The 14140-nt window shown below is 35.1% G+C and overlaps 1 protein-coding gene across 1 annotated transcript; it reads left to right on the top strand.

Annotated features, from left to right (window-relative positions):
* Positions 1-7660, top strand: LOC121796300 (DNA topoisomerase 1 alpha-like). Its single transcript, XM_042195129.1, has 16 exons — positions 1-228; positions 1728-2895; positions 3040-3234; positions 3947-4027; positions 4793-4852; positions 4946-5040; positions 5151-5307; positions 5405-5530; positions 5687-5767; positions 5880-5970; positions 6059-6192; positions 6591-6659; positions 6738-6827; positions 6988-7091; positions 7171-7339; positions 7424-7660. Exons 2-16 carry the CDS (start codon positions 1741-1743, stop codon positions 7490-7492), a joined length of 2676 nt encoding a protein of 891 aa, XP_042051063.1. The 5' UTR covers positions 1-228; positions 1728-1740; the 3' UTR covers positions 7493-7660.
* The last annotated feature ends 6480 nt before the right edge of the window (positions 7661-14140 follow it).

Genomic DNA, 14140 nt, shown 5'->3' with positions numbered 1-14140 from the left:
AGTAAACACCTCACGCCGCATCCATTTCCCTCACTTGCCATACCCTCGTTTCCCACCTCCGGCTCACCGGAGTCTTCTCGCCGCCGGCAACTTCGCCGCCCTGCCTCCGCCGTCGATTTTTTACAAGACTCGTGCGCCTCGAGAATAAGCGCCCCTTATACAATTTGAATTCCGTTACAAAATACTGATTGGGCGCGTCTCCGAATTGGGGCAACGAATTGGGGGAAGGTAGAAGCTCAATTTCTGATTTTGGTTCACTCTGGGTGCTTCGTTTCGTCGGAAAAGTTAGCTATTTGATGTTTATCATGCTGATTGCTGATTATTTTGTGGGATATAGTCTAATTTGCCGTTTTGGCCTTAGGGATTTTGGCGTATGATGGTTCTGTTTGGGGCGTTTTCATTGACTCATTGTTATGGTTTATATGCATGTAATGGATTGTTGGATGGTGAGGTAGGAATGTAATAGCTGGATTGAAAAATGCATTTTCGTATTAGAGAGCTGGTTCTTAATGGTGATTCTAGTCGATAATTGTCAGTTTTGCTTAATGCAGGTGATAAAACTTCCTTCATTTTCTAGGTAATGCGGGTATTGCGTTTCTGTTAACTAGGGAAAAACCATATTGCTGAAATTGGGGCTGCTAGACCCAAGTTAATGTAGAATCAGTTAACCAAAATGTCTACCAGCTTAACTCGCTGATCATCTAAGGCAAGACTTAACCCAATACCTGTCATTATGGAAGAGTTGGATTCTATCCTCGTCTAGTCATCTAGAACAGTTATTATAGATTGAGATGTGCGTATGCCTAAAATCTTAAGATCGCACATAGGGTCTTTCTATCCAGTTAGGGGTATTTACTTTCAGTGACGGGATGGATAGATATAAAAATATAAGCTAATTCCCCACACACTATAATGGATTGATTTATTTTAAGCTTGTTTTTATCATACTATAATCCTTGTAATATTCACACGTGTCGACATCCTAATCCTTCATCTAAAGTAAGTTCTCCCTTAATGCTTTGGAGGCTGAGGATTTCGGGTCGGGTGTGGGTTAGATGGTGGTTGTGGATTGAAAAAGTAAAGTTTTGGTGAAAAAAAATGTTTGAGGTTCTTTTTTGTCTTAATATCTAATTCATTCACTTGGGGATACATTTACTCGCAAGACGTTATAAATTTGAATTGCTAACCTTGACTCTATCTTGCAGCAAGACTAGTGGTCAGTTGACTTGATTTTATAAATCAGCATTACATGTATAACTTTAGATAAATTACATATATGGAACGAACCAAACTACTTTGAAGAGATAAGCTAATGTTTATTAACTATGCTAAATCTAAAAGAATATGTGCATCCAGTTATTTTTCAAATTTATGGTGCATCTTGTAATTGCTGGTTGTTTGCGAGTTGAAAATATAATTTTTTCTTCTGAAACTTTGACAAAAAGCCATTTTTGTCAAATAATTTATTTCTTAGATCAATGTATCTGCGTGTTTAAGTTGAGAGATTAAACTTCTGTGTAGCATTCATCAGTGGAATAAGAATGAAATTTTCACATAGAAGCAACTTTTCAGTTTTACTCATGGCTTTAACTTATAACCACTTGCTTCGTAGTTTGAACTGTAAAATTGCAATTCTAATTTCCACTTCTGATAAAATTTATTAGTGTACATAAATGATCTGGAAAATTGCTATATAGCTGTTAACAATAGCATTGGTGTATTCATAGGTAATAGGCACTAATGGCTGTTGAGGCATGTAACAAGCAAAAGGTAATGGCGGATGATATGGATGACGATGATGTACCGTTAGTTTTCAAAAGGAGTAGCTCTTCTTCAAAGCCAAACCAATCAAACTCGGAAATTAAAAAATCAGTACCTCAGAAACATGATCAACAGCTAGGGAGGTCGCCGGCATCAAATGCACGCCCACCAAATGGTCAGAATAACTTTGTTCAAAGGAGTAAGATGGTCCCTTCTTCCAGGACACCTCCTGATAGATCTCCTCTGATGAGCCCAAAATTATCTAGTTCTCCTACCAAGGGATTGGCAGTAAAGCCTACAATGGTGGATTCTAAACCTTCCACTTCAAAGGCCGCTGAGTTAAACTCTGACAAGCGTCAGATTAAAGGTGAGAATTCTTTGAATGTATCCAGTAGACCAAAGGAGGAATCAGAAGATTCTGAAGATGATAAACCACTTAGTGCCAGGCTTCATGCTGGGGGATCAAAGTTCAACTCTGGGAATGCCAATAAAGGTGCCAATGTTTCAAATTTTGGTCAAACTTCAAAGATCCCCAAATCAGAAGATTCAGATGATGAAATACCTTTGTCTTCTAAGTTTCGAGTGAAGGCAGTTGCTGGGGGATCAGCCAAGAGGTTTTCTACTAGTGATAAAAAACCTTTGTTGGCCGAATGTGGACAAAATGGTTCAGCATCGACGGATAGGAAACCTTCCGCTGTTTTGAAGAAGAGAAATGTAGATAGTGAAAAACCAACGGATACATCTTTAAAAAGGCCTAAACTATGTGAGACATCTACACTTCATAAAAATAAAGAATCGTCCGTTAAAGCTGAAATGGAGGAAGAAGATGAGGAAGATCATATTCCCATATCACAGAGAATAAAGAAGACAGCTGTTGCAGAGAAGAAATCAGCACAAGTCAAAAAATTTACTAAACCTACAACTCCAATAACAAAGTTCAATCAAAAACCAAAAAAGTTCATTAAAAACTCAAAGTATTCTGAGTCATCAAAGGTTCATCCTAGTTCTGGTGATGGGCAGAAGTGGACCACTTTGGTCCATAATGGTGTGATTTTTCCGCCACCATACAAGCCTCATGGTGTCAAGATGCTCTATAAAGGGAAGCCTGTTGACTTAACTTCAGAACAGGAAGAGGTGCTGCTCTCTCTCTCTTTTACTCACTCACACATCTATTTGGTGCATCCATGCTTATGGCACCCTTCCCCCTGTAATTGTTACTCGTAGAGTTGATTATATTATTTGGAATTATATCAAAATCTTCATTTCTTCTACTTGAAGGTGGCAACAATGTTTGCGGTGATGCTTGGTACTGAGTATATGGATAAGCCTAAGTTCAAAGAGAACTTCATGGATGACTGGCGGAAAATTTTGGGGAAAAATCACATTATTCAGAGCTTAGAACACTGTGATTTCACTCCAATATATGATTGGCATCTGAGTGAAAAGGAGAAAAAGAAACAGATGACAACGGAGGTGTGCTTTGTTACATTTTGAAGATTTCTTCTGTTATGTGATATAGTCAATTTCAAGCCTACCACAAACAGTGTCATTCACATTTAAAGCAAAATGAAACTGTTTATAAAAATTTCTTTTCTACAAAGAAAATAACACATTTAAAGCAAAATGAAACTTTACATGATCATGTTAGGTTCTTGATTTTTTTTTGGTGTTCAGTTGATGTTTCAAATGAAGATATTTGTAGGTGTACTTAAGACTGTCATATTGAAAGAATGGCTGAGTCTTTTTGGTCAAGATTTCAACATGGTGTAGTTGTGTTATAAGCTCAGGATAATATTAGATAAATGATTTTTGCTAGGTTCTTGCCCCTTATTCAGTTTTCAGCATGTAGTAAATGTGATTGTTTGTGGTGAAAAATATTGATTTCCTACAAGCTTGACACTGTAAATGATGTGATGTCTCATCATGATCATGTGCTAGCAATCTCGTTCTGTCAAGTGTTACTTTGTTTAGTAGGTAATTTTTCAGTTAATAGCATTAGGACCAGAAGCCGGTGGAAGCTGACAATCTAATGAAATTGTTAACTGAAAGTCTGAAATAAAAGGAGAATGAAATCAACTTGTTGATAAGTTCCCTGCCATAGGGCTCTGTGTGTGGCTCAAATGTAACTAATTACCTCTTCATATGTAAATGTCTTCATCACTTATCTTTCTTTTACACTGGGCAGGAGAAGAAAGCTTTGAAGGAGGAGAAACTTCAGCAAGAGGAAAAATATATGTGGGCCATTCTTGATGGTGTGAAAGAGAAGGTATAATTGTCTTCTTGATCTATGCTCACTCTCTTTCCCCAACTTCATATCTCAAATAGTTAAAGATCTATGCTTTTCTCTTTCAACATTATCCAAATATCAAGGAGTAGAAGCTGAGGTGTGACTTTCAGCTTGATCCCGTCTTGTACTTTTTTCTAGTTCACTAAAAATCGAATACTCAAAGGAAGAAGGGAAAAAGGGCTTGTTTCTACTATTATAATGTGGTCAATCAAAATTAGGAAGACACTTTGTCACAACCTTTTTATAATATGAAATAGCAAAGGTACTTGTTCACCTTGGATGCACCAGTACTTAGGGGTTGCAGGTGTAGAACTAACTAAACCTTCATTTTCATTCTTCATGAAATATACTAAAACTCTTTGCATGTGTCGTTTGTTTTCTTGTGATTTGTGAATCTCTTAGCAACCCATACAATCATGCTGACTGGAGGCTGTAGAATCTTCTTAATGATTCCTTAACTCTCGCTGTTGCACTACTGTTGGAATAAGAAACATTGAACATATTGCATGACTATTTTATTTTACTACTGGATAACAACTATAGCTATTCCTTGAAATTAAAGATTGTCAGTATTATGAAATTAATGTTTTGCTAATGCAGCTTCTGAAATTTTTATTCATGTTATATGGGAAGTCAATCATTGTTGAATTAGTTCTCTGGATCTAAATTGCTAGGAAAAGATTGGTTTCCTGCCATTCTGTGTGCATCTTTTGATACGAAGCTGATTTCATGTGCCATTTACAGGTTGGAAACTTTAGAGTTGAACCACCTGGATTGTTCCGCGGCCGGGGTGAGCACCCAAAGGTGCACAGAAGTCTTCTTTCTAGCAATAAAACATTGTTGTTAATGTAGAAATTTAAGCTTTTACTGAAAAAAATTTATTGATGGTCAATACAGATGGGGAAGCTGAAAAGACGAATTCAACCAAGTGACATAACTATCAATATTGGAAAGGATGCTCCAATTCCATTGTGCCCTATCCCTGGCCAAAGGTTCTTCTAATGACTCTTTTTTCTCAAAATACCACAAAGAATGAACAGTGTTTCAGCTTCAAGTGTGAATGTTTCTAAAATTAATTCTCTATGAACTTCGTGACCGGCAGCTGGAAAGAAATAAGGCATGACAACACAGTGACATGGTTGGCCTTTTGGAACGACCCCATTAATCCGAAGGAATTCAAATATGTTTTTCTTGCCGCAAGTAGTACCTTGAAGGGACAAAGTGACAAAGAGAAGTACGAGAAGGCCAGGCTTTTAAAGGTTATTCAGACAAACATAAACTCCAATTTCTTACTGTCATTTGTGTTGGTTGTGAAGATTGTTGTACTAATTGTTTGCATGTTTTGTTCGAATGAAGGACTATATACAAGGTATCCGAGCAGCATATACCAAAGACTTTACAAGCAAAGACCCTACTAAGAAGCAGATATCAGTAGCTACATATCTTATTGACAAACTAGCTCTTAGGGCAGGCAATGAGAAGGTATAAGTGCAAGAGGTTCTTGTGTTTTATCATTCTTTAAATTTCTGTCTTGTCATGATGTCTTTAATTATGTTCAAGCTTTGCACTGATTTTTTGAAATTCCTACATGCTTTTTAATTGAGGATTATACAGTTTTTAATATCTTTTTCATTGTAGGATGATGATGAAGCTGATACAGTAGGTTGCTGTACGTTAAAAGTTGAAAATGTGGAACCAGTGCCTCCAAATATCTTGAAGGTCCCACAATTTCATCTTTGATATTACCGTTCTATATTAACCCTGGAATGCTTACTATACTCAACCTCAAAGTTTGAAGTTGAATTAACAAAGTGATGTCCTATACGTGCAGTTTGATTTCCTTGGTAAAGATTCTATAAGGTATCAGAATGAAGTCGAGGTTGAAGTTGCTGTTTTCAGGGCAATCCAAGAGTTTCGAAATAGTCAGTAACCGATCCACTACAATAATATGCATGTCATTCTGGTTTCTTATTGGTATATATACTTACATGTATATTGTGTCTTGTCCAGAGAAAAAAGACGGAGATGATATATTTGACAAACTTGATACTAGTAAACTGAATGCTCATCTAAAGGAATTGATGCCTGGTCTCACTGCTAAGGTCTTCCGTACATACAATGCATCTATTACATTGGATGACATGGTAAGATGCACAATTTGAGTCCTCTTTCTGTGGAATATTTGTTCATTGAGAAGTATCGTTTATGTATAGCAAGTCTAGTTTCTCTTTCTCCTGCCCATGCTGCAGGCATGGGAATGGGTCTCAGCTGAAATAAGGGCAGATGATTCTTTTGAGTGACCTAAAAGATATTATTGTACTAAAATATCTGTGTTCAAGAATTTTCAAAACATTTAAGTCATTTTGAGTTCTAGCCAAGAATTTACTGAAAAAGTAATAGCATTACCTTTAGAAGCTGATGGTGTCTAGTTTTATATTGCTTGATTCATGTGTAATGAAACCTCAGCCTATGTTTGTACTTAATGCTGAATTCTTCTCTTTATACGTGGTAATAACTTAATACATGGATCCCTTTCATACAGTTGAGCAAGGAAACAAAAGGTGGAGAAGTTGCTGAGAAAGTTGTTGTTTATAACCACGCAAACAAGGAGGCAAGGCTGTCAATCAATTCCGATGATCCTTTTCGGTGAACTTCTATTCATTGTCTAATTTTCTACATTTCTACTCAGGTTGCCATCATTTGTAATCATCAACGGACTGTCTCGAAGTCCCACAGCGCTCAGATGACTCGCTTGAATGAAAAGATAGACGAACTAAAGGTAATGCGATCAATCTATAACTGAGGCTGCATCTCTGGATTTTGCTTCCTGTGTTTGGATGGTGTCCCTTTTTTTTTTCTTTCTTGTTTTGCTTTCTGTGCATGCTCAAATTTATATTTTACTCAGTTACTAGCATGCCTTACTCTTTAAACTTTTTCAGAACATTTTGGAAGAATTGAGGACCGATTTGGCTAGGGCCAAAAAGGGGAAGCCCCCCTTGAAGGGTTCTGATGGGAAGTCGAAGAGGAATCTAAATCCTGATGCGTAAGTAACTAACTTGTTCGGTGGGTGAGTTATCCAGAGTAGTTATCTACATGTAGCTTATGATGTTACTGCTGTACAGATTGGAGAAAAAGATATCTCAAACCACAGCAAAGATCGAAAAAATGGAAAGAGATAAGGATACGAAAGAGGATCTAAAGACTGTAGCATTGGGTACGTCAAAGATCAACTATCTTGATCCTAGGATCACTGTTGCATGGTGCAAACGCCACGAAGTTCCTATCGAGAAGGTGAGCTTGGCATTGCTGACATAGAGCTATCTTTCACCTTATGCGTTAATAATGGTGGGTTTTGTTTCGTTTCGTTTGGTGCAGATATTTAACAAGTCTCTACTGGCGAAATTCGCATGGGCAATGGACGTCAAGCCAAGTTTCAGATTCTAAATTTTGTTAGGTGTATTCCATAAGCCCCTAGGAAGAGTATTAACAAGCATCTGTGACAAGTAAACTTTGTTTATTACTGCTGAAAATTAATTTCATTGTGTGATCTCAATGAAATTGAGGGACCTTTGAGTTCTTTTTGATAATTGAATTCAAGAAATTCAGCTCTTAGTTTAGGCTCTCTTAGTTTTCAAACTTCATTACTATAATCTTAAATGAGGTGAGACTGTTTCCCACTTTGTCATTGCTCACAAATATTATGGATGTTTGTTTTCTTGAATTGTGTGGGCAATGTGACATTCTAAGATTTTATGACTTACAATTATGTAATTTGTAATTATATATACATGACTCAGGAATGTTATCAACTTTGTTGAGATAATAGTAGTAATATCTTTATTGTTCTTTGAAGCAATTTTTCTCCATTGCATAGTAACAAACCATTTGATAAATATGTACTAAAATCTGTTTCCATCCTTTATTGCTTTCCTCATATTAAAAAAAGGTCTTATTTTTTGCAATTTTGAATGTCTCTTTTTAATGCACTATAAATAAAATTTGATAGGTCATATCACCTTTAAATTATGTTTGCTCACCCTTTAGGCATGTGATTATGTTTGAGTCCACTACTTTGTATACATAAATACTCCTCTAACTAATATCCTTTTTATTATGAAGAATCATTCTATAAAGTCTACATAGCAATAATATTGAAATTGACCAATCAACAACCAAATTAAAGATAGATTCTGAAAAACACAATATTTTTGACTAATCGTTTTCAGTGCTGTATCTTTCTCAGGGGGGGCAAAAAAGCATAGATAAGTGACATATTAAATTAAATTATTCCCTTTTAATTTGGATATTGCCGTAATATTTATGAGCTGTTTTTTCAGCGTTTGCGGCTTTGAACAGGTTTTATAAAGTTTGATGAAATTAATGGGGCAAGTGTCCTAATAATGGGACCATCAAAGACCATTGCAAAGTCCAATTTCTTTCTCATGTCGATTGTTTTTTTCGTTCTTTTTTCTTACTCCTACTTCTTCAACTAGTGTACAATGTCGGCATACGAATATTATAGTTATATATGTGTATATATAGGTGTGCATGAACGAATGTAGATGGGGTCGGGTGATATATATATGGGTTACGTGGGTATCATGGGTATCATGGACGGATGTAGGTGGCTGGGTGGGACTACCTGTGTGTGTGGCTGAATGGATATAGGTGGGGTCGGACGGGGTCGCCCAACCTTACCATCAAAATACGAGCAGTGACGGATGCATAGAGGTTATGGCTCAATTATTTTGCAATTTTCTAGATATTAATTTGATAAAGGGCAAAATACATTTTTTTGTGATTTACACCAATTCTAAATAACAATAGGGATAAAAATAGTACTAGTGGCTTAAGTCCCTAAAGCTTAGCCAACTAGTTCCGCACTTGCACACGAGGGTTGTAAAATTTCCCGTAAGATCTCTTAAATGATCGAATACAAAAATTTTGATATTATCATGTTGTATATACGTATGCGTATTTTAATATTTATATAAGGAATTATTGGTATGTTTAGTAGGAAAATGAGCATTTTAATTAGTATTGGGGTTGGCCTACGCACAAGATCATATTCTTCATTGGGATGAAAAAGTGAAGAAGACAAAGAACTTAAAAGGAAAGAGTAGAAAGTTTGCAATAATTTAGAGGAAGAAAGTTGGCAATAATTAAGAAACAAAAAATTAATTTTGAGCCAAACGCATTAATGAAATTCTTGGAATGTAATGCGAGACAGAATTTAGTTGCCATGTACGGATATCTCATCACTTTAAAGAAAAGTTGATTATTTCAAGTTTTTTGCAAACATTGTTATAATTTATAAAAATAAAGTCGACAACAAAGGTGTTGGGGCCTATCAAGATTTTGTTGATATGATCCTGCAAAGAAATGATTAAGTAAAGACTAAAAATTGAGTGACAAATTGTCACCTTCTTCAAAGAAATAGTTTTACTTTAGTGAATACTTTGATTTTATCTTTTATGTAACATAGGTATGTAATGTTACATAGTAGGAAAATAAACTTGGAGATGAATCGATATTCAATGGTTTGGAAAATTAGTTTCGATTGGGGCTGTTGTGAGACCATTCTCTTATAGGTGATGATATGTTGGCAAGCATTTTATATAATTGAAAAAGGATAGATAAATTATTGAGCAGACGTAAAGCGATATTCTGGTGTTTAGCCCTTTTTGTATACTTATATTTCAAGAACACTGAAATTAAATTGAACATAAATTAATAAGGATACTAATGGAGTAATATAGCTTTACTGTCAAATAGAGAAAATGACTATTTAACTAGACAACTAAAAAATAGTGATCCTACTTAATTTACTATATGATATCAATAATGGAATGAGATGACGACAAAGAGCATATCATGTATCAAAATTTTAATTATTATAGTCTGAACAGTATATTAAAGTTTAAATAGGTACTGAGTATATAGAATAATTTAATAATGTACAGTATTACTAAATTTGGGCAATATCATACTGGTATATCTTCTTTTCTTTAATAATCGTACATATCAATCTCGCAACACACATCATATCCAAACTCCAAACAACGCTAGTAAATCTTTAATACATATCAATCTCGCAACACACAACTTGGTGTATATCCAAACACCAACACTAAAAAGATGTTCATTTTTATATATGGTTATATTGGTAAAATCAAAATGGGGAAGCTGCCGACTCATGTCACACACACAAACACATAGTATATATTAGGTAATCATTACAATTATATGTATATAGACATGGATATATTATATTATTTGGGTGGGGTGGGGTTAGTGAAAAGCCAAGATTTGGCTGAATGTGATGCATTTCTATATCTGAAACAAACGTTGAAAATGAGAAGACAATAATAGTAGCAATAGTATTATTAGTGGGGCCCTATTTTCCTTTTCTCCTACTGTGTGTCGACACGCACATATTCAAAAAAAATACTCCATATACCATAATAAAATATAGAAAAAATAGATGATGACTAATGGTGAGAGGTTAAAGTTAGAGAAATAAATGAAGAAAAAGTATGCAAAAGATTAATTTTATTAAAATTGGAAAATATCTTACATTAATATTGTATTAATTTCGAAGTGTACTACTCATTTCTTTTGAATACGATATATATATATATACATGTATTATAATTGAATAAATTTATAATTTAGAGAATATTAAGATTCAAAGTCCACGTGCGCCCAAATCGTTGAAGTTGGGTTTCACTTTCATAAAAATGCTGTCATTATTAATTATTTAACCAACTTGTTGTAGCCATATCATATTTGGTAGTTGTGGTCGTAGACGGCAACAACATCATGATTGCTAAGCATGAATATAATTAAGATAATTCATCTCATCATCATCATTATGATAATTGTACTCTTAACAACTTAACATCACAATCTATCACGTGATTGATAGAAAATAAGTAAAACAAACACTGAAATGATCTAAGGACTACGTTGTATTACTATTAGTCATTAGACACTTCCATTTTATCATTCTAACTCTTTATCGAGTATAAGGTCATCCATAACCCTGTCGAATCCATCTCTTTCCTTTACTATTCAGGACTCCACAACACTTTTTACTTCATTTTAAGAGACAGCACCTCCAACCCTCTATCTCTTTCCTTTGCGAGACGCGACACCCATAACGCGAGCTCGCCTGTGGCTCGTCCCGCCGGGACGAGACCGAGCTGGGTGCCCTAAAGATTTTATTCTACTCCACCGTTCCACTAAGTGAAACATTTTTTTTGGATACGTCGCTCTAACTAATATAGTATCTAAAATAGACACATTATTATCCTTGCTTTATTATATCTCTATTTTAACTCACAAAACAAAATTCCGTATAAAATTTTGTGTCTAACAGAAAATGTTTCACTTATAAGAAAAGGGGGAGTATATTTATTAAGAAAAATAATTTCTTTTTGTTAATGTATTTGATTGGTTTAGATTGACTTAATTTCTTAACTTAGATTCTTTGTTAAATCTTGTGATTGTATCGATCTTTGTTTGTAACAATACATGTTTATATTTCAGTCAAAGGTGAGTGATGTCCATGCCCTATAAGAATGACCATATGAAGAGAGATTCACATAAATCCTAGTTTCTCAAAAGCCTAAACTATTATGAATATTAAAATTGATGGTAAAAACAGTCCTCCCACTATTTATATGGGTCAGAAGCCCTAACAGCTGAAACAGATTAAATTGATCCTTTATCCAATAAATTTTATTTTTAGTGTGGAATAGTCTGAAATCCACTAGGAAAACTTTGCCCTAAGCCCAACCTGGACATTTCCCTTAATTTATAAGATTAGAACCTTAAATTCTACAACATAAAGCCCTCTACCATGGCCCAACCAATTCTCATACAAGAGCAACTATTGAGTACACATTTTTCTATATTCAAATTCAAAAGGCCTTGACATGAATGGCAAATTATTGGGCTCATGGGTTCAATTATGAGGGTTCATACATTAAATTCATTTTGGGCTTAACAATGTATCTTGGTAATTTTTGAGTTGGTATTATGTGATACAAGTAATTATAGTTTGGGCTTGTTGCAATATACGGAGTACTACAATATTTATTTTATGATTACTTTTTCTTGCATTTTTCTAGATTTGGATGGAATCTTATTTTGCCTTCACTTTTGTTTTTCAATGGGGATAGAAAAAACAACAACAAAATATCGGTATAACGGACTTATCGTACCGAAAATACTGAAAATATCATATTTTAGTAATATCATGGTTTTCGGTATGGTAAAACACCTTATCGAAGTATTTCAATACGATAACAGTATAAATTTTCATATAGCGTGGTACTTTGAAATTTTGTATACCATGTATATATCAATATAAATCGTATATATTGTATCAAAATCCGGTACATCATGAAGTATGATACATCATATTTCGGTTCAACATATCGAAAATATGCTACGATAACGATATTGAAAATGCTCTATACTAAAATTTCGATATATCAAAAATTCGATATGATAACAGTATAATATTTTCCCATACCTAAATTTATGATACTTTGATATGGCATACGAGATACTAATATTTTCGACACAATATACTATACCTTTCACCCCTAATTTCCATATATAAGTTGTAGCTAAAATTTTTACGTTAAACTTATTGGTGTCATGGACAAAATATAAAATATTAATATGACAACTAAAAAGTGATTCTGTTGATGCTCAATTATAACTTTATATCTCATGGTTGCTCTACATGTTTAAAATAAAGAAATCACATAAAATCATGATGCTATCCCATGAGTCAACATTAATAAAGCTTTAATATACAACCATCACCTCCTAATTAATTGAACTAATTCAGAAAACATTTTAATTGGACATTATTGTATGGTTGTGAGGAATCGGACATGCATCGATCTAAACTTGACAACCTATTCATAGGTGCGAGTTAGAGCATCAGCAATGGGGCGGACGATAGCGCGCCCGACGTGGCACCGCGGACGACGGACGATGAGTCGTCCGCGCCCGACGCTTAGTCTGCGGACGAAGCGCGAACGATAGGGCATCACCCGCGCCATCGTCCGCCCATTGTGGGTGCCACGGACGATGACGCGGACGATGCAACGAGTTTTTGTTTTTTTTTATAATTTTAAAATTTGAAAATTTTGTTTACATATATACCATGGCTTCACTTTTCGATTCACTTTTCAACTCTCTAATTACGCTATACAATGGATTCCGGTGGATACTCAAGTCCTAGTAGCCCGATGTTTGGAGATGCCGTATGGTGGCCGGGTACACAGCCGGACGAATATCGGTCGTTCGATGCCAACCGGACGTACGATCAGGAATTTAGTGCGGATTCGTACGGCCATATGAGGTGTACGGATCCGGCCCAAGCTGAGCGTCTCCAGAGGTTGAGCGATGAGTTGAGTCGGAAGTTGGGGCTTTTGTAGGATAGTCTTTTTTTATTTCTAACTCGTGTAACTTTATTTTTATAAATCAATGAATTTTTTGCCGTTCTTAGTTAATCGTTGTGTTTTTTAATAAGTTTGCATTTATATATTTGAAAACAGTTAAATTAATTAACTAAACAGTAAAAATGCTTAGGGCGCGCCTTAGGGTGCGGCTTAGGGCGCCCCACTGCAGGTGGAAGGGTATGAGGATAAAATGCTGATGTGGCGGTGCATAGGGCGGACTTTAGGGCCCGCCTTAGGACGCCCCATTGCGATGCTCTTAATTGTTGTTTCACACAATTATATTAAGATAATCAATAAGCAAAATAAAAACCATAATCAATTATTCCAATCACTCACACAAAAATGAAGAAAAAAAAACCATGATTAATTATTGAGGATTTCAATCACCGGCACTTCACATCACCTGTCACAATTCCACCAAGCCCACTTTGGGATAAAACAAATCCAATTAAATTAACCACGAACCGGATAAGATTTTATCTTTTTAAACTTTATGATAATATTTAAATCTTTTATAATTTTCTAATATTTCGGGGGAAAAAATATGGATCATCTAGTGATACAGGCACACAGCCATGTCATGATTCCATCATTTGAAAAAAAAATC

Source organism: Salvia splendens, chromosome 3 (genome assembly GCF_004379255.2).
Source record: "Salvia splendens isolate huo1 chromosome 3, SspV2, whole genome shotgun sequence".
In the NCBI taxonomy this organism is placed as follows: Eukaryota; Viridiplantae; Streptophyta; class Magnoliopsida; order Lamiales; family Lamiaceae; genus Salvia; species Salvia splendens.
The sequence above is the reverse complement of the archived record's forward strand: the minus strand, read 5'-3'. Positions and strand labels throughout refer to the sequence as shown.